Source organism: Carcharhinus amblyrhynchos, chromosome 17, assembly GCF_965287045.1.
Source record: "Carcharhinus amblyrhynchos chromosome 17, sCarAmb.v2.hapA, whole genome shotgun sequence".
Lineage (NCBI taxonomy): Eukaryota > Metazoa > Chordata > Chondrichthyes > Carcharhiniformes > Carcharhinidae > Carcharhinus > Carcharhinus amblyrhynchos.
Genome location: NC_137340.1, coordinates 30,717,936 through 30,740,614, shown reverse-complemented (window position 1 = coordinate 30,740,614; position 22,679 = coordinate 30,717,936). Strand labels below are relative to the sequence as shown.

Sequence of the window (22,679 nt, the reverse complement as noted above, 5' to 3'; positions counted from 1 at the left end):
GTTACCCACGTGATTTTAAGAGTGTTTCTGCTTAGATGGACCTAATGAGGGACTTCTTTCTGTGTCTTGACCAATATTTTATTCTTTGTGTCCTAACTAATATTTTATCCTGCAATCAACATTAAAAAACATGTTATCTGATTGCATGTGTCATTTTGATAACTTGCTATGTGCAATTTGGCTGCCACATTTTCTATATCACGATGACTACACTTTAAAAGTACTGCTGTACTTTGCATTTCACAGCCTCAGTGTCCCAGTGTTTAAATTAAGACTTTCTTTCTAGTATTGGCAGTCTCTGTAGAAACAAGCTACATATGGCATAGCTTAGGAGCAAAAGCAAAATTTTCCTGCCACTTGGAGAAATTGGTTTGGATTTAAGGAAACTCCTATCTTTGATTTGTAGCATACAACTTGATTGTTTAATTTCAACATGAAATAGTGCCTTAAAGCTATTAACACTCTCAAGATTGACACACAACTGTTGAGACATGTTTAGCTGTGACAGAAAAAAAACAATCCTTTTTTTCTTTGACACAGAACATTAAACTGCTGCCCCAGATTATCTCAACCAGTTCAAACGTGTTGGACTTCTGATGAAAAAATTCACCAGATTTAGACAGGAAAAAAAGAGGCCAGACTTATTTTACATTGTAAAATCACAAATTAATAACTTAAATAAAACATAATGCAATATTTGTATAGAAGCCAACTAATAAATTAAAAAATTCAATTGTGATTAGAATCTCTAAATATTTAAATTGTATTTGGATAAATCTCTATCTTGGGCAGTGAAATTAAATTTGAGTTTTGTACCAGTTTAAGAGGAATTCTTCACAGTACACTTACAGAACAGCTCAGAGGAATTCTGATTCATAGTTTTTTTGTTTTCTAATTCTTTAATTTTCTGTACCAAAAATGTACACTTCTGATTTCAATAATAAGTCTGAAAGAGTAAGGGCTACACCAAGTTGAATCGTCGCTAGTTATGTTGCTTACCTTGGAGATGTTGAACCTGTTCCTCAAGAAACCAGAACTCTGCAGCAGCACAAGATAAAATTGTAGAAAGATGTGCAAAAGGAATGCTGAAACTATTTCGAATTTTGGTACATTTAAACAAACGTTGATTACAACGTGCTTTTGTTTCTAGTCCCGTAAATCTACTTTTACTGGGATGGATTGTGGCTCAGATTCTTCATCACTTATTTCTCAAGTCTACTTGCTATGGAATTGCTTGGATTAATAGTTATCTGACTTTTGCCTTGCTATCGACATCGAGTCCATTTTGTGTTTGTTCGATATATAAATGGAACGGCTTGCCTTACAAGTTTGCACAGTCCCTTTACTTGACTTCTCTAGTTTGCACAATGCATTGAATCAAGGCTGCTAATCTAACCACTTCCTGGCACCTGAAAGCTGTGAAACACTATTGCTTTTTGATTGCTAATTGCAAATCTGTTGTACTTTAAATTGGAGATTTTTAGAAAAAATGCTAAGGTTATTATTCAGTAGTAATTGTTACATCTGTAAGTGATGGCCGTTCCCAAAATTATTCTGCATTTTTGGAAGCATGTTCGATGGTTCACATTCATTATGAAACCACTTTTGTCTTGCAGGATAAGGAGCCGCTCCGTAGTATACCACTTAAAGAAGTTATTAAGGTTCAGGAGTGTAAACAAAGGTTCGAATTATCCTTTTGCTCTTGATCAAGCAGTCATCCTTGTTTGATGAAGCAGTTGTGTTTATCATAGCTTGATCGATCGTTCATACGTTGAGCTGCTGCTAAACCTTTTTAAAATGTAAAGTAGTAGTGCACACTCTTAATGGATTCTGCTTTGTTGATTATTGGCAGATCACGTCAAATACCCTTAAACCACAACCAGCAAAGCAGTTAATGCAGCAATGACGCTAAGACAATTGTGAAGGAAAATGCTTACTTTGGGGAAAATGTCTTGGATTGGAACATGTTGTTAAATAAGGGTTGAGAAGAAATAAAATGGGGATAATGGCATAGAATGCTAGGGAATTGGGGTTACTGCCTGTATTTAAATTCACGTTAAAATCTAACTATTCACTTTGGTCATAAAAATGGGAAAGCAGAATATTTTTTAGAAGATGTGAAACTTGTAAATGTTGTTATCCTATGATGAGCAGCTCAGTAAGTTGCACTTAGGTTCTCTGACATTTTGATGAATCAGGCAATCTTGAAAGCTAAAAATTCTGAGGGGATGAGATTGTTTCTGCAGATTGAGCAATCTAAAAAACACACAATCTCAGAATAAGGGGACAATCATGAGATGAGGAGAAATTACCTCACTCGATTGTGAATCTTTGGAATTCTCTAGCCCAGAGGATTGTGGGTGCTCCATCTTGAATGCATTTAAGGCTGGGATAGACAGATTCTTGGTGTCGTGGAGTTAGGGATATTGGGACATGAATGAGGAAAATGGAATTGAAGCGAGGATCAGCCATGATCATTGTTTCTTGTGTTTTTATGTTGTGGAACAACAAGCAAAGAGAATGGTGATTATTGTAATCAAGAAATAAAGCATTTGTCCAGATCATGTGTGAATAGCAGAATAATGAGCAGCTTTGTCTGAAAGTTAAAGTGTGAAAAACAAGATTTGGACTGGCAGGTGGCAAAAAAACTGAATCAAAATGGGGAATAGAATTCATGGCCTGAAACTGTCGAACTGTAGGTTGAGTCAAAATGGCTGTAAGGTGTCTAATCAGAAGATGAGATATTGTTCCTTGCATTGAGCTTCACTGGAACACTGCAGCTGACTGAGGTTAGAAAACATGAGTGAAAGAGCAAGTTGGTGAGTTAAAATGGCATGCAACTAGAAACTTGGGATCATGCTTGTGGACCGCTTCACCCAAGAGCAGTATATGGGGTTTTGGACAGCGAGAAATGAGGAGATAAAGGCTGGTATTACATCATTTGCAATCCCGTGAAAAGGGACAGGGATGTTGGGCACAGGGATGGCTTCCCACTCATAGACCCTGAACTTAAACAACCCATTTCTACCTCCTTCCCAAAATCCATAAACAGCACTGTCCTGGTATATCCATCATTTCAGCCTGTTCCTAGCCCACTGAACTCTTTTCCCTTCGCTTTTCTGACTCTTCTGATGTCCTGCATCTGTTTGTCTCTTCACTGACGCTGCTGGGCCTGCTGAGTATTGCCAACACTCTTTCGATTTTATTTTGTATTCCTCTGGTGTTTGCTCCATTATTTGATTCGATTAATGCCAGAATTGTGTGTTGTGGTTGAGCAAGTGAGGAAATTAAAGTCACTCAAGATTTGCTCTAACTTGAGCAAATTTAATTGTATTCAGTTAATTGAAATTGTGTTTTTGTGCTTAAAAATATGTTTGGTGTAGAATTGAATGGAGCTCTGAATTGGGATTGTTAGAACTAGGGAAGCTAGGCACTTTCCCTCGAAGTGGGCAGGGAAGTAATAATGAATAATCTCACACATCAGCTGATGTTGGTAAATGTATGCGAGTTGGTAAAGTTGACTATCTTCTCATCTGAAGAATGATGCGCATAGAAAAATGAAACATGATTACTGAAAACAATATTTTTCTGTTACAGAGAGATCCTGTTGCGTGATAACTTGTTTGAAATAGTTACTCATTTTAGAACATTTTATGTCCAGGTAGGTGTATAATTAACATTGACTATAAGTTAAAGTATCTATTTTAAGTGAACAGTTAAACCTTTTTAAGATGCATTTAAAATGTATTTAAAGGAAAAACTGTATCATCATAGGATGAAACTGTGATCTAAAGCTACATGTAATATTTGATTTCATTACTTTGAGAAGGATAATAATTAATTGCAACTTTTGGATTCTGTAAGGTTTTTTTGACCACTGGTCACCCTATTATAGAAAGGATATTATTAAATTAGAAAAAGTGCAGAAAAGATTTACTAGAATGCTACCAGGACTTGATGGTTTGAGTTATAAGGAGAAGCTGGATAGACTGGGACTTTTTTCTCTGGAGTGTAGGAGGCTTGTGGCTGATCTTGTAGAGGTCTATAAAATAATGAGGGGCATAGATCAGTTAGATAGTCAATATCTTTTCCCAAAGTTAGGGAGCCTAAAACTAGAGGACATAGGTTTAAGGTGAGTGGAGAGAGATACAAAAGGGTCCAGAGAGGCAATTTTTTCACACACAGGATGGTCAGTGTGTGGAACAAGCTGCCAGAGGTAATAGTAAAGGCAAGTACAATTTTATCTTTTTAAAAGCGTTTAGACAGTTACATGGGTAAGATGGTTAAAAAAGGATATGGGCCAAACGCAATTGGGACTAGCTTAGAGGCTAAAAAGGGGCGGCATGGACGAGTTGGGCTGAAGGGCCTAGTTCCATGTTGTAAACCTCCATGACTCTGTTCTGTATGTGCAAAGTGCAGTTGAAGCTCCCTTTCAAGGTTGTATTTTGAGACCATACAGTACAGTACTGATTATAATGCCCATTTCTGCATTACACTGACATTACTTTTTCTATTACCCACAATTTACTGCATTCAAGATCTTTCTCCACCATTTTGCTGTGACACGTTTTCAGTCTATTGATATAGAAATCTGAAGAATTAACTGATTCTTCTGAACAGTTATCTCGGTTGTTGGGAGGAGGGGTGGGGCAGGCAGGTTGAGGTCAGTGACAGTGATTTGGGGGTCAGCTGTGCTGTTATCCAGTTGTTAGGCTAGTTTTTAATCTTTCCAACATTTTCCTGGTTAATTATCCAGGTAAGTACAGTGGACCTGTCCAAACTCTCTGACTTTAACTACAAGTTGGAAGTTGGGGATGTTTGCAGAGAATTCTGGGGTGCAGGGGAATTGTGCATTGGAAGTTGAAATTTGCTGTATAATTCCCGTGTTGGTCATCTCAGTCATATGTATGGCCTCTGATAATCTGGAGACTGAAAGACTTAACCCTGTGTGCCTTGGGCCTTTCCCATTGGTATTACTTAACTCTTTCAAAGTTAGAGTTTGAGAGACACAACACGAGATGATGCAGTTTGCAGTTTTATTTCATAATAAATCAATATACAGAGCAGTAATAATTATTTTTACTTAATTCAATCAACAAAACTTACCTTTACAAAATTACCAATAACCTCATTTTCTGGCATGAATGGATGATCTTATTTGAAACAAGGTAGTTTCTGACCCTTCTTTGCACTCCAACATTTTTGCATTCTTTGTAACCTGACCACCTCAGTATTCTGTTTCAAAACCTTCCCTGCCATTTATGTGTTTTACTTCTTGCCATTTAGCATCAAAAAGGGCTGAGATTTGTTTGTGTAGTGGGTATGTGTTTTTTGATTGTTTTGGCAGTCTGAATTAATTGCTCTTGCAGTCGAAGGAAACATCTCATGAGCATCTTGGCTGCTTAATGTCTTGGAGCCCTTTTATAACGCAGTGCTGTCGAAAATATTCTTTTTCAAAGTCCTTTCTAGAAATATGGTCAAATTATCCTGAAATGTGACAATACCCAAATATTCCCAAGATCTGGCATGTTGCAAAATACATCACAGGTTCTCTGGATTTCAGGTGAAAGCTAACTAGAATTGGTAAATGTCCATATAAAAGTAACTCCTTCCTGTGTCGTTCAATGATTATCCTTGAATGCAGGAATCATACAGTTTCTAATTTCGAAGTAAACCCTAGTTGTTGAATAGTTTATAATGAAAACGTGAATGCTGCAGAGTGCTGTTCTGCTCACAATATAGTATAAATACATATAAAGTCTGTTGTGAACCTTAATTGTGTTTCAGACTGACAGTCCTGAAGATATGCACAACTGGATCAAGGCAATATCTGGGGCAATAGTAGCACAGCGGGGCCCTGGAAGATCATCAGCTTCTGTATGTCTGTGTGTTAATATCTTGTACAAATGCATACAATCACTAGCATTAACAAGATTGTTTTGTTTCTGAAGTGAATTACTTTATTTAGTGGAAAATGCTTTTCCTTTCACACCCTCCTCCCATCCCCACCACAAACAGCAAGTAATTACATAATCAGGCATTTCTTTGTTTCTGTCATAGATACTTCTATTTTGTTTTGTTTTCAGTAATAATTTATAATTTCTGGAAAACTAGTACCAATTACATAAAATCCTCAACAAATCCTCAACCTTTTGTGTACCTTCTGGTTCACTGAGCCCTTCGTCCTTCGTTAGATCATATCATAAATAAAAATCTCCAGTTACTTGGTTAGTCAGGCATTTTAAAATCCATTAAAAATATGTTTAGAGAATGTGGTTGCTATTAAAATTGACATTTATGTAAGATGAGTAATGCGAGATTTAAAGGAGTGGCTAGAAAAAGTTGGATAAATATCAGAGTTTAGATTTTGCAATGGACACTTTTAGTAACATGTTAAATAACAGTTTCTGTTCACATTGAAATCTCAAACCTGTTTCATAACAGTGATTGAGTGTGTTTCTTTCAGCATGCATTTTATATTCTAAATGGGCAGTTGTCAATTTACACTATTTTAACATTGAATGTCCAGCTGTCTTGCCAGAAAAGCTTCAGTGGTTGAAGTTGCTTTTGCAAGTTTGTTTTCTGTAAACAAACTATGCTGTATATGGATTACAGTATTTCTTCCCTTTATTTCTTTACTCAAGGTAGCTTTCTTGGTTTTACTTTCCACTACAGATTACACAGTCATGTGTCTCTGTTTATCTGTTTCCAGATTCTAAAACAAAAATTATAGAACATTTAAAATACAATTAATTTAAGTTGGAGAATTCACAAGGTTGGAATTGGGCAATGTGTTGATTTGATTGGCTATTAAAGAAAAATCTTAATATATGATTATGACTGTGTTTTCTATTATTTCTCTGCTCTCTTTATATGAGTGTAGGATACTCTAATCTGAGCTTTGCACTGTGTTCTTCCAGATGCGGCAAGCCAGAAGGCTGTCGAATCCTTGTATACAGAGGTATACATCAAGAACTGGTGAATGCGACACGTATGTGAGCTCTCATGTAAAGCAAGCTTTTTAAGGAGGATTAGAATCTAGCAATTGCTGATTGTGCTGGAAGCAATTTTGTCCTATGGTTGGCATAAAATAGTGAACATTAAACTATTGATTTAGTTGCTGATTCATAATCAGAAATTTAAACTAATACTTTTACCCCTTGCTGAACAAAGTATATAATTTTAACTCGCTCCTTACTGCTACAAATTAATTGAAATACTATTTGTTGATTTGAAATCCATGTAATTCATTTCTACTATTGATTCCTTTCTAACATGTGCCACAAGTAGAACTAGGAATATGCCATCAAATTTAAAGATAGAGTTTGATATTGTTTCTGTGGCCACGCAAAGTTGCAGAGTCAGATAGCAATAGGGTTGGTTATGTGCTTACCTTAAATTTCAGTCTGCTAACAGGGCTCTAGATATAACTCAGCAGTGGAAGAACGTTTCACCTGGCAGGGAAGATGAAAAAACACGAGAGAAATAACACTTGAACTTTGCTTCTTTTAAGACTTAACAGCTTCATGATTTAGTAAGGCTAGCATATATGTTGCCGTATTCATGGGGAGGAGAAATTAAATGACAGATTTTCTTGAGGGTGGGGCGGCAGGGGAAATTCTGTAGTTTGCAGCTTTAAAAACGGTTTATATATCTTGGGAGTTAAATACTCAGACTTGATACCACCAAAGTTCTTGCACAATGATTGTAGAAACAGAAGCAAATATGGCGGTCCACTTTACTGGGGACACATAACCAACGAGAATAAGCTAGGGGTTTTCCTTTATCAATAATCCTCCGTGGTGTGTTGCCATTTTGATTAATTTGCATGAGAGTTCATATTTCCTCATTTTTATTTATGGCACAGCTGATTTTTGATCTCTGCAATAGCACAGACCATTTATTAATGCTTTGTTAACAATTCTTGTAACAGATTGATCACACCTCGAGTACAGTGTGTGTTTGTGTGTTTGCATGTTAATCGTGTTCTAGAATGTATGAATCAGAGTCACGAGACCATAGTAGTTGAACTGCATTGCATGAGCATATTTTTGTGTGGGTGTGTGTGTGGAAATGTCGTATCTTTCTATATAAGATGGCAAGTTTAAGTTTTACTTCAGATGCAGAACTTTTGGATTTTGATAGATCTGCTCATTTTATTCAGTGCTGATTTCAGTCAAATGTGTAATTAGAATTTGATTTGTGCTTTTAAACAACTACTCTATCTGAGTAGATTTGTTTAAAATGCAAAATATTTGAGGCTTAGTTTTATTTCTGTTTCTCACAGTTCTTTGACATTCTTGCATATTTAATAGAAAAAAGAAAACTGTAACGTTTGCATCTTTTGGTCAGATAGTGGAGTTTTGAAACCAGTTCTATGGAAATAGTACACTGCTATGTTTTAACATGGCAAATGGAAAGTTGGCATTTATTGCAAGGGGAATGAAATATCAAAGTAAGGAAGTTTTACTGAAGCACTGCATAGCTTTGGTGAGACCATAAATGGAGTGCACAGTTTTGGTCTCCTTTGAAAAATGGTAAGTTGCAGTCGTAGCAGTTCAGATAAGTTTTACTTGACTCATTCCTGGAATGAAGGATCTATCTTATGAAAGGTTGAACAGGTTGGTTGTAAATCCATTGGAACTCAGACAAATGAGAGATGTTGCTGAAACATACAAGAACCTGAGGAGACTTGATAGAATGGATACAGGGAAGATGCTTCTTCATGTGTATGCCTAGAACTAGGAAACATAGTTTCAAAATGACATCTCCCTTTTAAAATGGAAATGAGGATTTTTTTCTCTCTGCGTGGGTCATTGAATTAATTCAAAGCTGAGTTTGATAGTTTTCTGAATAGCAAGGGAGTTGTTGAGGGTTTTGATGGTGGTAAACAGGAAAATGGGTTTAAGACCACAAGCAGATCTGCCATGACCTTGTTGAATAGTGAAGCAGGATTGAAAAGCTGAATGGCCTAGTATGTAATAAAGCATTTTAAATACAGCTGATCTTGAAATTAACAGGTTGAGTTTTTTGGGCTTTCATTAAAGGCAACAAAATGTTTTTATACTGATACTATTAGCTTTCTTTTAAAATACTTGACATAGTTGTCTGAGGTTTCATAAACTTTATTCGTGATGTATTAATTCAGTGCCAATATGGTAATTCAGTATTGTATATTTTTCTGAATGTTCACGTGTATTATCAAATCATCCAATTGATACTTTTTTTGAAACATAATCTGCAAGGACAAATCTTACAAAAAATCTGTGCTGATGCTTAAATGTTATATTTGCTATGTCTGGTTAACATATTAATTAGGTAAACATTAGGTGAATTGACATTGCACTATTTCCTGGTGACCTTTGAGCATATGACCAGTCTATCTTGAATTTGAAACTAAATTTTCTTTTGCTTATTTAGTTGTAATGATGTGTTCTTTCTGTACATTTGAATAGGCTTTATGAATTATAATAATTGGTGATTCTTTGAGACTGCTTGTAAAAATGCCTGACCAAAAAAACTTGAACACGAACTAGACTTTTGAGAGGGAAATGTTTAGTTTGCGTATTTACAGATGCATAGATTATTTCTAATTGTTTAGTGTTATTGCTATTATCTGTAAGTATCTTGAAGTATAAATCTAAGTGTTTCTTGTGAGACAAAATAACTTAGTATTTCATATTTATAGCTTGTTGCAAGTGCTTACATGAACGCTAATTAACAACCTGCTATTAATGGATTTCCAAATATTGAAGAGTTTCATCTATGCCTGTCAACCTGGTTTGAAGATGCCCCTTAAAAGACAAGTTAGCTGAATTCCTACAAAATACACGCATGATTGATTTATAAAATGTAACAAAAGTGAGGCTGATATGTTCAAACTTTTCTTTATATTTCATGAAATATTCAGAATATCATGTATATTCAGGAGAACAGTTTTATTACAGGAGAGGTTACTGATAAAATGCTGTACTTGCAAGTTGCTCATTTTTAAAATCTGAATCTGAGGAATAGCGTTTATCACGATTTCATCAGCATAAGCAAATTTGAAAATGCTTAGTTAATTTATCAAGCTAGCCTGGCTTTCGTTCTGCATTGGATCCCTCCTTGTGGTAAGCTCCCACAGAACACTTTTACTTGCCCAGAGACGTGACCTGTAGTATGACCAGGAGTCGTGCAAAAAACTTTCTTCACTTTATTCTAGTTAATTTTTATCATGTCTTCATGTGGATCTTCCTGGTCTTTGGCCGAATTATACTTCATTCACCTGTGACTTGAGATTTAATTGCTAAGCAAATTGCTGCCATCTCTGTAGAGTCCGAAAACCTTAAAGAAAAGGTTTGAATTCCCAGTGATTAACAGAAAGGAATTGCGTGAAAAGATTTCAGATTTTAAGACTTTTGTAACATATCAACCAAAAATAACAGCAACTAACCACTAGTTGGCATAAATGAGTTTTTTTCTGATTGGCAGCTGGTGACTAATGGAGATGCACAGTAATCTGTGCTAGGACTGCAACTGTTCACATGTATTAATGATTTGGAAGAGGGAGCTGAATGTATTATCTCCAAATTTGCAGACCGTACAGAGTTGGGGAGGAGGATGAGCCCTGAAGAAGATGAGAGATGCTTCAGTGTGATTTGGATAGGCTGTGTGTATGGGCATATGCAGTATAATGTGGATAAATGTGAGGTTATCCATTTTGGTAGCAATAATAGGAAGACAGATTATTACTTGAATGGATGTAAATTGAAAGAGGTGGATACTCAATGAGACCTTGAAGCCCTTGTGCAGCAGTCACAAAGTATGCATGCAGGTACACCAGAGAGTAAAGAAGGCCTTCATTGCAGGAGGATTTGAATATAGGGAAAGGGATGTTTTGCTACAATTGTATAGGGCATTGGTGAAGCCACTCCTGGAGTATTGTGTGCAGTTTTAGTGTTAACAAAGAACAACCCAGCACGGGAAACAGGCCCTTCGGCCCAACGAGCCCGCGCCGCCGCATCACCCTACACCTATTCTACCCTGCGTGTCTTCGAATGGAACCCCTAACTTAGCCAGATTCAGGGGAGAATAGTGTCAATTTGGTAAACCAATCAGCCTAAGAGCACATCTTTGTGGTGTGGGAGGAAACCAGAGCGCCCGGAGGAAACCCACACAACCACAGGGAGAATGCGCAAACTCCCGCAGACACAGGCCCAAATCCATGTATCTGCACAGCTAGCAGTGCTAGTCACCAAGCTGTTGCGGCGCCCGTCTACCGGTCCAGGATCAAGCACACACACCGACACGAAGTACTAGGCCACTCCCGGAACCTCCAAGAGCAGCCCACGCACGACCCACCATGTGCATGCCCCTCGTTTGACCACGAGGTGGACCTCCACCTGCGGAATAAAAAGACAAAAACGTTAACTTACAAGTCTGCATTTCCAGTGGCTCCCAAGGCTCTGACCTTATTTAATAGCCCCTACTATAACCCTCCATCCTCGTTTCGCTCAGGTGTCTGTCTAATTGAAACTTAAACGAGTCCAACGTTCCTGCCTCCACCACCCTACTCGGTAGCGCGTTCCATACCCCCACAACTCTCTACGTAAAGAACCTTCCTCTCACATCCAAATTATACCTCTCCCCCCCTCACCCTTAAATCATGACCTCTCGTATTTGTACCCAGTCTAGGGAGCAGTCTCTCACTATTGACTCTGTCTATTCCCTTCAGTATCTTTTATACCTCTATCATGTCCCCCCTCAATCTCCGTCTTTCCAAGGAGAATAGTCCCAGTTTCTCCAACCTTTCCTCGTAACCCAGCCCCTCCATGCCAGGCAACATCCTGGTAAACCTCCTCTGAACCCTCTCCAGAGACTCCACGTCCTTCCGGTAGTAAAGTGACCAGAACTGGACGCAATACTCCAAATGCGGTCTAACCAACGTTCTGTACAACTGAAGCATTAGACGGCAGCTTTTATACTCTATACCTCTTCCTATAAAGGCTAGCATTCCAGAAGCCTTCCTAACAACCTTCTCCACTTGTGTCACAACCTTCATGGACTTGTGAACCTGCACTCCCAGGTCCCTCTGTATTTCTGTACTCCTAATCGGTCTACCTTTTATCACATAGCTCCTCTCTGCATTATTCCTTCCAAAATGCATCACCTCGCATTTGGCAGGATTAAATTCCATCTGCCACCTATCTGCCCAATGCACCAACCTATCTATATCCTGTTGTATCACCTGACATTCCACTTCAATACCCGCCAACCCTGCCATCTTGGTGTCATCCGCAAACTTGCTGATCACACCACCTACGCTCTCTTCCAAGTCGTTTATGTATACTACAAAGAGAAGAGGTCCCAGTACTGAGCCCTGCGGCACACCACTGGTCACTGGCCTCCAGCCCGAAAAGGTCCCCTCCACAACTACCCTCTGTCTCCTATTGCCCAGCCAGTTCTCAATCCACCTAGCTACCTGACCTCGTATCCCATGCGCCTTAACCTTTTCTACCAGCCTACCATGAGGGACTTTGTCAAACGCCTTACTGAAATCCATATAGATAACATCAACGGCTCTCCCATCGTCAACCGTTTTTGTCACCTCCTCGAAGAATTCCACCAGATTCGTAAGGCAAGACCTCCCTCTAACAAAGCCATGTTGCGTATCCCTAATCAGATCGCAACGCTCCAAATCTCATACATCCTACCCCTAAGTATTTTTTCCATTAATTTCCCTACCACCGATGTCAAACTCACCGGTCTATAATTTCCAGGGTTATCCCTACTACCTTTTTTAAACAGCGGTACCACATTTGCTATGCTCCAGTCTTCTGGGACCTCACCTGTGTCCAAAGAAGAGACAAAGATTTGCGCCAGAGGCCCAGCAATTTCATCTTTCACCTCCCTAAGCAGCCTGGGATAAATACCATCAGGCCCCGGAGCTTTATCCGTCCTTACGCTACCTAAAAGCCCTAGCACTTCCTCCCGCGTAGTAGATATTTCCTGCAACTGATCCACAGCTCCCTCCAAGAGACCGCACGCTTCCGAACCCCTCTCCTTCGTGAATACCGACACAAAGTATTCATTCAGGAGCTCCCCCATTCCCTCCGACTCAATACATAACTCCCCACTTTTGTCCCTAAGAGGACCAATTTTCCCTCTAACTACTCTCTTGCTCCTAATATAGGAATAGAATGCCTTTGGATTTTCCTTAATCCTACCAGCCAAAGCCATTTCATGCCCTCTCTTCGCCCTTCTAATTCCCCTTTTTAGCTCCCTCCTACTCTCTCTATATTCCTCCAGCGCACTCTCCGTACCCAGTTGTTTCGACCTAACATACGCCTCCCTTTTCTTCCTGACCAAGTCTTCAATACCCCCTGTAATCCACGGCTCTCTAATCCTACCTTTCCCATCCTTCCGCTTAACCGGAACATACCTCTCCTGCAACATTTTCATTTTGCCCCTAAAAGCCTCCCACTTGCCAACCATGGACTTGCCAGCTAACAGTCCCTCCCAATCAGTGTCCTGCAGCTCCCTCCTAATCCGGCTATAGCTCGCCTTTCCCCAGTTCAGCACACTCCCGTTCGGCCGGCACTCATCCCTTTCCATTTTTATCCTAAAGTAGACGGACTTGTGGTCACTGTTATCCACATGTTCGCCTACCTCTACCTCTACCTCAACCACCTGCCCCGGCTCATTACCCAACACTAAATCCAGTATAGCCCCTTCCCTAGTCGGGCTAGTTACATACTGCTCTAGAGACCCTTCCAAAACACATTTCACAAACTCCTCTCCCTCCTTACCCCCAGCTCTAGGCCCCCTCCAATTCACTCCAGGAAGATTAAAGTCACCCACTACAACCACCCTATTCTTCCCGCACCTATCCAAAATGCCCCTGCAAATGCCTTCCTCTACTGACCTCGGGCTGTTGGGTGGCCTATAGTATACCCCTAGCATCGTAATCTCTCCCTTTTTATTCCTCAACTCCACCCGCAGTGACTCAATCCCTATCTCTTCCATATTATCCTCCCTCTGCACTACTGTGATGTTTTCCTTTACTAACAGTGCCACCCCTCCACCCCTCTTCAACCCTCCTCTGTCACACCTAAAACACTTGTACCCAGGAACATTCAGCTGCCAGTCCTGCCCTTCTCGTAACCACGTCTTTTTTTTTTGGAGTAAAAAGACTTGCTTCATTTAATCAATTCAAATAAAATTATCTAACATACAATAGGTGCCGATAAAATGGGTTGATCATTTCAACAGACTCCACTGTCTGAAATGGAATTGGGTGTCTTGATTCTAACAACTGCACACATTGACTTTTGGGTCATTTTTACTGTATAACACAGTAGGAGAGCTGGAGGAAGATTGGGGGCAGCAGTGAACATCTTGCATAGTACACTGTATAATCTGCTCTGCAGCTAAACAATAAATGCTAGCCTAGCCAGCAACATCCACATCCCATAAATGAATTTAAAAACTTGCTTAGGGTTGGGATTAGAAGTCATTGTCACTTTCATCGAGTTCCTGTTTGTGAATGCTGCTTGAGGGCTGTTCTGGCTGAATATCAATGCTTTCATCATCATCTTCAACAATTTCATATTCATCATCTTCATCTTCAACCTCGCTGTCATCTGAATCCTCCTCATCCTCAGTATCACCTCCATGCATTGTCCCAACCACTCGACCACCAACTCTGCCCTGGATGGGCAGTTCCCTAGTGAGCCATGGTTTCAGTGGTCTTCTATCTTCTAGATCACTATCTGAGCCCTCATCTTCTTGTATCTCATTGTCAGAATCATCATCTTTCCCTGAATTTTTCATCACCCTTTTTTCCTCCTCCTTCAGTTTATTCTGCATCAGACGCAATGTGTTTTCAGTTTCCTCAAACCTTTCCTGTTCCATCCTGTGTAGGTCTTCAAGTTGCTGCTCCAGGTAGCACAGGTTACGGAACTTTTCCACATAGGTCTCATACTGTTTCTGGAGCTCCTCCTCAATCTTCTCATATTCATCCATAAAGGCCGGCCTGACACTCTGCAAGGTTTGTAGTCGCTTTTTACTCCTCTCCAGCTCCATCTTCTTCTTTTCAATCTTAGCTTCCAGATTTGCTTCATCAGAGGCAACATTGTTCAGCATTTCCTTGGTCTTTTGTACTTGCTCTATAATTTCTTTAATTCCAGCTCTTAATGCCTTCTCAGTCTCATTGATTTCCAGGGGCCTGGCTATTGCTGCTGTTCTCATCTCCCTCAGATCTACTTCTTTTCCCAGTAAATCAAATACTGTTGCTCCTTTGGAGGTAATCTCAGAGGCCAGTTGCCTTGTAATTTTCAAATCTGAAATCTTTGACCCCAAGTCAAATTTGAATTTCGAACTATCGTCTTCAGTATCCTCACTCCTGTCCAATCGCTTTGTCTTCATGGCATTGTAGAGAACGGTAGTAATCTTCAGCAACTCTTTCACCGCATAACCATCAGCTTGATACAGCTTTTTGGTGTTGAGTTTAATGTGAGCTTTAGTAGCCATGAACTGAGCTACAGCTTTGATGAAGAAAACTCGGTCCTGTTCTGTATCCACATCTGTTGGGATATCTGTTTGGGGCTCATATCTTTTCACAAGCCAGATGAGAATCTCTGCTACCAAAGGGAAGTTTGGAATCCTGAAGTTTTCCATGGAGATAAGGCGAGGGTATCCCAGAGCCCTGATCATCTCAGTGAAGTTCCTCAGGTCCCTGAACGACATGATGCCACTGGAATTTGCAGCCTTCTTGGGCCCGGTCTCACCCTCCCTTTCTCGCTCAAATCTTGCTCACCGAATGCAGAAAAAAAACCTCTACATCTGCCGTACCCAACTCCCCCAATAATCTTATGTAGCAGGAGATCAGCAAAGGTTTACCAGGCTGATTCCTGGAATGGCAGGTATGTCATATGAGGAGAGACTAAGTTGATTACAACTATATCCACTGGAGTTCTATGAGAGCATCTCATAGAAAATTATAAAATTCTAACAAGGTTAAACAGGGTAGATTCTGAAAGAATGTTTCCAATGGTGGGGAGTTCAGAACTAGGAGTTACAGTTTGAGGATAAGGAGTAAACCTTTTAGAGCTGAAGAGGAATTTCTTCACCCAGAGCGTGGTGAATCTGGTATTCACTACCACAGAATATAGTTGAGGCCAAAACATTATCTAATTTCTTCTTGAAATCAGACATCACTCTTGGGCCTAAAGGGATCAAGGGAAGTGGGGATTAGGATATTGAATTTGCTGATCAGCCATGATCAAAATGAAGGATGGAGCAGGCTTGAAGGGCTGAGTGTCCTTCTCCTGCTTCTAGTTCCTCTGTTTCTACTTAGTAGACAGTTAAAACAATAAAATACAGAAAAGATTTCTGTGACTGAAAACCTCAGTGCAGTTTACTGCACTGCCCATTATCTGCAGAATGGATGTTTTTACAGGAACCAGCCCAATATCACTTCCGACGGGCTTGCTTCTTTGCATTTTGCTAAGTCGCAAGATTGAGTGACCAGCAAAAGACCCGCCTCTTAATTTCTGGAGCATTCCCAGCAGCAACGCCTATTCTGGTGATTCTTTCCACCTCTCATTCCAATCATAGTGGGACAAATTTTCTGGATTGCTACTGGATGCATCATTTTGATCTGAGACGGTCTTTCCTCCTGCATTTCTGCTTGATAGCTTGCAGAGAACTCTCAGCCTTACCACCTTCTGTGAGATCCCTCTCCCTCGCTCTTTTCTTCAAGATCTCAGGGACAGAAAGTCTGCTTGGATGCTCTTGCATTTGTTTTCTGGTGTGAAAACATTACACTTTGTTCGGCAGTTTAAAGTTTTATTAGTGTCATAAGTAGGCTTACGTTAACAGTTAATGACACTTCATGAAGCAATGAAGTTACTGTGAAAATCCCCTAGTTGCCATATTCTAGTGTTCAGGAGAATTTAGCAAGGCCAATGCACCTAACCAGCCCATCTTTCAGACTGTGGGAGGAAACCCGTGCAGACATGGGGAATGTGCAGTCTCCACACACACTGTCCCAAGCCGAGAATTGAACCCAGGTCCCTGGTGCTGTGAGGCAGCAGTGCTTGCCACCGTCAGGTATGTCTCTTGACTTAGTCCTGTCTGTCTCAAAGTAACCAAGTCACCCAGGCTTGTTGTCTCTCACATTATAAAACAGTCTTCATTGCTTCATGTCCCCTTGAATTAAAGAGACAGTTCCAAACTACAATCATCTTATAAAACCTCACATTCATAACATTTTGAACTCTGAAAGAATCTGCAGATAGCAGACATTCAACAGTCTCCCTGAATGAATTGTAAGTAACAAATTATTGCGACTTGCAGTGAAATATAATTTAAATGGGTCATACTTTGTTGCTAAAATATCGAAACTACTGGGCTTCACCTTTTATGCACAAATGCTGCAGAAACTTTGGGGTAGAACAGATGCACAGTTCAACACAAAAGACGTCAGAGTACAAGTTCCTATCTGATGTGCGCCTGCTTAACTTTCAACTGTTAACTTTGCTAAACAAATTCTTGCTGTCTGACTCACCACTGAGTGGTGTGACGTTGCTATACTTTCATGGTAAATGTGAACTGAACTCACCACAGGGAAGTTGAATCTTTTCTGTTCAGTTGGCTTGGCTAACATTAAGTACTGCCAATCAAACTCTGGAACTGGAAATTAACTGTTACAAATGTGGTATTTCATTCCTTTAGTTGATGTTGGACTTTCCAGCAATATCTTTTTTTTAACTTTTCCATTCTCTGAATCCAGTCTTTCTCCCTTTTGAGTACTTGATTTAGCATTGAATTCACCCACTCTTCCTTCTCGGTCAATTTCACACTGATTTTTCTATTCATTAAGGTTGCTAGCAAAGTCCTTCTTAAAAAAAACAAACCTGCACACAATCTAATTGCTAATAAGTTCCTTGCCCTGTTCAGTAGGGTCCCAGATGTCCAATTTCCCCCTTCTTGTATTTGCAGCAACTTGCCACTCAAAAAAAATCTGAACGTGCAAGGGTAAGTCTGACTAACAGCGGAACGAACCCTTTTGTTTCATTCCTGTAGCAAATGATGACCAATTATTCTTGTGTGGCAGTTCATATTCAAGAAGAACTCTGGGCGACTGTCTTTCGTTGAAGGCTTCAAGCAAACCGGTTTCAAACTTCAAATGAACCTGTTTGAGGCAGGCAGGCTGGGAAATACTTTCCAGTTTGAAACAAAATCAGGACCAAACAAATTTCAGATATTGTATTACTCCAAAAGAGCTGCCGGGTCAATATGCATCCAAGCCATGTTTATATTGAATTGAATAAGATGCCTCTTTGATACCTGACAAACAAGAATTGATGGTTACAAAATATCTAATGAATTAAATAAAACAATTATAACAAAATAAGTTAGAACATTTTAGTTGAATTTGAGTGAAGGAAAAGAGCCAAACTATTGTATAGACTAGACGAAGTGTTCAATTCTCTACTGTTCTATTTTACACTGGAAACTTGAAAAATCCCTTGAACCAGTTTGACAGGTCAGGTGAAAGTATGAATTGCATGGCATGTCACTAATTTTGCAAAATTAGTATCGCAGTTCAAATCTGTTTTGGGCTCCTGGCTTTCTTTACAATCTTTCAGTAACTTTATTTTAGCATTGCAATAGCACATACAGATTTATGTACCATCTAGCTTATCATGTCGCCTGTGTTATATAGGCATTGGCGCTCTTTGGCAGCCTAAAATGCTTTGCTTCTCTTTTTGACAGCATATTTGCTTATTAACATCTTTGCTGATGCTTTGCTTTGTGGTTTTTTTTCTGCTTTTTTACAGAGAGTAAAATCTGACTCTGAAATACTGACATGCCACTAATGACCTTGTGTGTCTGACCAACAATCCTCTTTACAGGAGCCTTCTGACACTTCCACAGCAGAACCCAGTACTGTCTCACCTTCCACAAAAACACCAGCCATCTATAATCCCCTCATTGCCTCCACCAGCAACACTGCAGACCACAGTCCCCAACAGAACCAGGAGAAGCGAGGACTTCACAAGTCTTCTACCATGGCTCAGTCAGGGCAACACAAGATCCCGGCTGTCTCTGCCCGAAAACCAGCTGCCAAAATGACAAAGGAAGATTCAGTCCCTCATGGTAAAAATGGCATGCAGGAGAATTATCCTGTTCCTCTGGATCTGGATGATGTCAGTCTTCCCGTCAGTGACATCTAAAGGTAGAATTTGAAGATAAAAGCCCTGTCATCCAAATCGGTGATTACAGGGACCTCTTTTGGGAGTAGATAAGGCAAGGAAGAGGATTATCCATTTTCTCACATTCAAAACTTTGCTTTGAGTTTCACCTCATTAGTGTACGCGGTGAAGTGTGTCTGCTAACATCCCTGCAGCAGGTTTCATGCTGTGGCATCCACGGAGAAATCTGGATCGATTTGGTGTTTGATTATCTGCCTACTTTTTTAAAAAACACTTTGTTTGTGCCTAAAGAACAGAGTGGTGTACTGTCCTGGTCCCAAAGATTGCACCTTGTCACTAAATGTACAGGTTAGTCCTTTATATATTCAGAACAATGAGGGTTTCCATTGTGAAAATCTTCAACCTTGTTTTGCTTAGCCTTGAGAGCTCCAGGTTGTACTGTGTATGATCCTTAACTTGTGGCCTGTATGTGTTTAAATGCACCAAAATCCCATATTGCTTAAAGTGCCTGTCCTTCAGCTCTGGAACCAAGTTGTTTTCATGTGTATCAATATTTGATTTATACTGTACAACATTACGTTTTGTTTTCTTAAGCTCTTAAAATTAATAAGTGTAATTGTTTGAACATTATACAAGTTTAAATTGTTAGAATATTATGGATCTTTTAATGGTTTCCTGTGCAATATATTTCACTAATTGTGAACTGCAGAAATTACTGGAGGTCTTTGATACTGCCACTGCGTATAATCAGGACAGTGTTGCATTAAATCTGGAGATTTTTAAAAAATGTGTAATTACATATACACAAGATACAGATGATTTTTTTTCAATTGTGTCCACCAAATGTATCTCACCTTAAAATCTTTGTGAATGAAACATTCCCTCACTCCCTCAGAACATTTAACTTCACCAGTGAAAACTCCGAAGTGAAACTTGAATTGCTTTAAAGTCTTGAACGGACTCTTAGTCTGAGCCTCAATGGGGACAGGGCCATAAAATTAATTTTAATTTAAGGTGAAATGCGGTGGTACCTTGCAGAAACTAATTATACTACATCTGTTGAATCCTGTTTTATTAGTATGTATAGAAATCTAAAGCTTTCACCTATAGTATTTCTGCAGCTTTTACTTCATAGGATGTACTTAACATAATTTCCATCAAAATATTTGATTTAAAATATTTATTTTACAAATACTGTATACATATTCATACTTGTAAAAGTTGGCATTAATTTTCATTATTTTCGATGGAAAATTAGCTTTGTTTTTGTACTGGTAGGTTTTTACTAAACTTGTTTCTTACCAGTTTGCTTATTTGTGCCTAATATTGATCAAAATGTTCAGGAATTAATTGCACCTAAATGTCCTTTGGAAAGCACAGATGATTCTCCTTTGCATGATCCTCCAATGTCTTATTCATGTGCACCTGTGTAAAATTGTTTGTGTTCAATTTGGGATCACTGTTGTTGAGGCTTGGGTGCTGAAATGTGTTTATTTTCTAATTTGCCTTCCACTGCCACAGCCACTTCCTGGGAGAATTGAGGAAACTCCTGGATGCCAAGGCTGAGCTAATACACATTATTTTTCCAGAAGCCAGCCTGGAAATTATTGGGAAGTTGGCAGTTCTTTTGGAAGGCTGACTCATTGTAATGTTTTGGGGAAAAAAAGAGATGATTACAATTTGTGGAGGGTACTTCTTATGTTTTACATCCTTAAAGATAAGGCATTGATGGATTTTGGATTTGTTTTACAATGTTCCCTTAAAATCAAACAAATAACTTTCTAGCATATTTTGATAAAAAGGTAACTTGAGTAATTTTAATATGATAATTGGCTGCATTTAGTTACTGTCATTTTTAAGTACATAATAGAATTAAATTTTGAAAGGTTTGTGTCGAGCCATTAATAATGGAGGACCTCTGTAGATAGGCTTTTCCTCATTCAAGCAGCTGGTTTAGTCATTTTGGTAACTGATGTTAAGACACTTGAGGAAAAAAATACTGACATGGATAGTTTCAAATGCAGCAGCTTTATTCTGTTCTTTGCCTAATTAAACCTTAGATTGTTTTTATTCGTTCATGCCTTAGTTTTGCCGGTTGCTTGTCTTAAAGTTAGTGTTTTGCGATAAAAAACATCTATTGCAAGGCTTTGGCTTAATTATCAATCAGACAGTGTAGTTTTGTCTCTATAGTAGTAACAGATATTTTCTGTTAATGGTTTGTTTGCAGTTTGTGTAGCTGAATAAATAGTTCGACTGCTAATAATTGTTTTGTTAATAGGAGTTATCAAAACTTGTAGCACAGTTTGAATTTCACAGATTTTTATTAAAACTGAGAATGAAACATTACCTTTTGAATACACTAAAGCCTCTTTCTCCTATAACTTTTCACTGTGATGTTGCAATCAAGTAGTTTTTAAACCCCAATTTTTCACCAAAAAGGAACAAAGCTCAATAGAAAGAATAGATATGCGATTTCTTACCTGATTATTTTCTTTCCACATAAAGATGTTTATTGTGTATGAGTAGCTAGAGCTATTTGAAAAACCTGTGGGAGAAATTACCTGTAGAACCTGTAAAATCTTGATATATTTAGTTCAATATTTTATTTTTGTAATTGTAAATTTGCTAAGCTTATTGGCACTGGTACTGCTTCTGAAATCGCATGTGCTACTGCTGTGTACTTGAAAATATTCTTTACAACTTTATGAATTGGGTGAAAGTTTTTTGTTTTGCATTTACACTATTGTGGGGGACTATATTCAACTACTGGTGAACTGAAAATATCTAATTTGTTGAGTTGGAAAAATGTGTATTAGTCGGCTAACAGAAGCTTTTATTTATCTTTGCTGAACTTTTTATATAATTCTATGAAAATGTTTAAATTATTTTTGAAGGTTATGTAAGGACTGTCCTGAATGATGTTTGTTCATCTAAGACAATAAAGAACTATGTGATGATTTTTATATCTTGGTTGCCTTTCTAAACCAGGCATTGGAAATTTCTCAGCAGTTAAGCACTAATATTGAAGAGGTATAGCTACATAGTTTGTCAGAATGAGACATTTTTGGACTGATTTACGCCCCGCAAAGTTTCGTTCACATTGCCATTTATTTGAATTTTCAAGTAAGACTGTTCTATTCTCTCTCTTCCCCTCCCCTGCCACCATCGTACTGGTTTTAGCTTGGAATATTGAAAGTTTTGCCATTTTTGCTTGCCATTTATTATTGTATAGAAACAGAGAATCTGAGCCTGTCAAGTGTATGGAATTCAGGCAGCCCATTTTTAGAACACTCAGTTATTTGTTTCCTGTGAAGCAAGGCAAGCCAGTAACCAAACATTAGAGTTAAGTGAATGGTTGGGTGCATTCCTCAAGGAAGAAACCCAACAACAGATTAAATAGTAAATCATCTGTTCCGTGCCTGCAGCCAGGGCATTTCTTAATCACATTTTAGTTCGTGGTATTAAGCCTTGACTTGC

The 22,679-nt window shown here is 38.9% G+C and overlaps 1 protein-coding gene and 1 pseudogene across 5 annotated transcripts in view; one reads left to right on the top strand and one right to left on the bottom strand.

The window, feature by feature from the left end:
• plekha1b (pleckstrin homology domain containing, family A (phosphoinositide binding specific) member 1b) overlaps positions 1–22,165 on the top strand; it is a 68,773-nt gene extending 46,608 nt beyond the window's left edge. The window contains exons 9-13 of one of the 5 annotated variants that reach the window (XM_080205702.1): positions 1,617–1,681; positions 3,598–3,661; positions 5,788–5,877; positions 6,921–7,007; positions 18,903–22,165. In XM_080205702.1, the coding sequence (XP_080061828.1) occupies positions 1,617–1,681; positions 3,598–3,661; positions 5,788–5,877; positions 6,921–7,007; positions 18,903–19,223 (627 nt within the window). In that variant the 3' untranslated portion in view covers positions 19,224–22,165. Of the gene's footprint in view, positions 1–1,616; positions 1,682–3,597; positions 3,662–5,787; positions 5,878–6,920; positions 7,008–18,827 lie in introns of all 5 variants that reach the window. The other 4 variants (XM_080205700.1, XM_080205699.1, XM_080205698.1 and 1 more) reach the window with 4 other exon arrangements.
• Positions 13,690–18,817, bottom strand: LOC145354413 (clusterin-associated protein 1 pseudogene; annotated as a pseudogene).
• Positions 22,166–22,679: the final 514 nt, after the last annotated feature.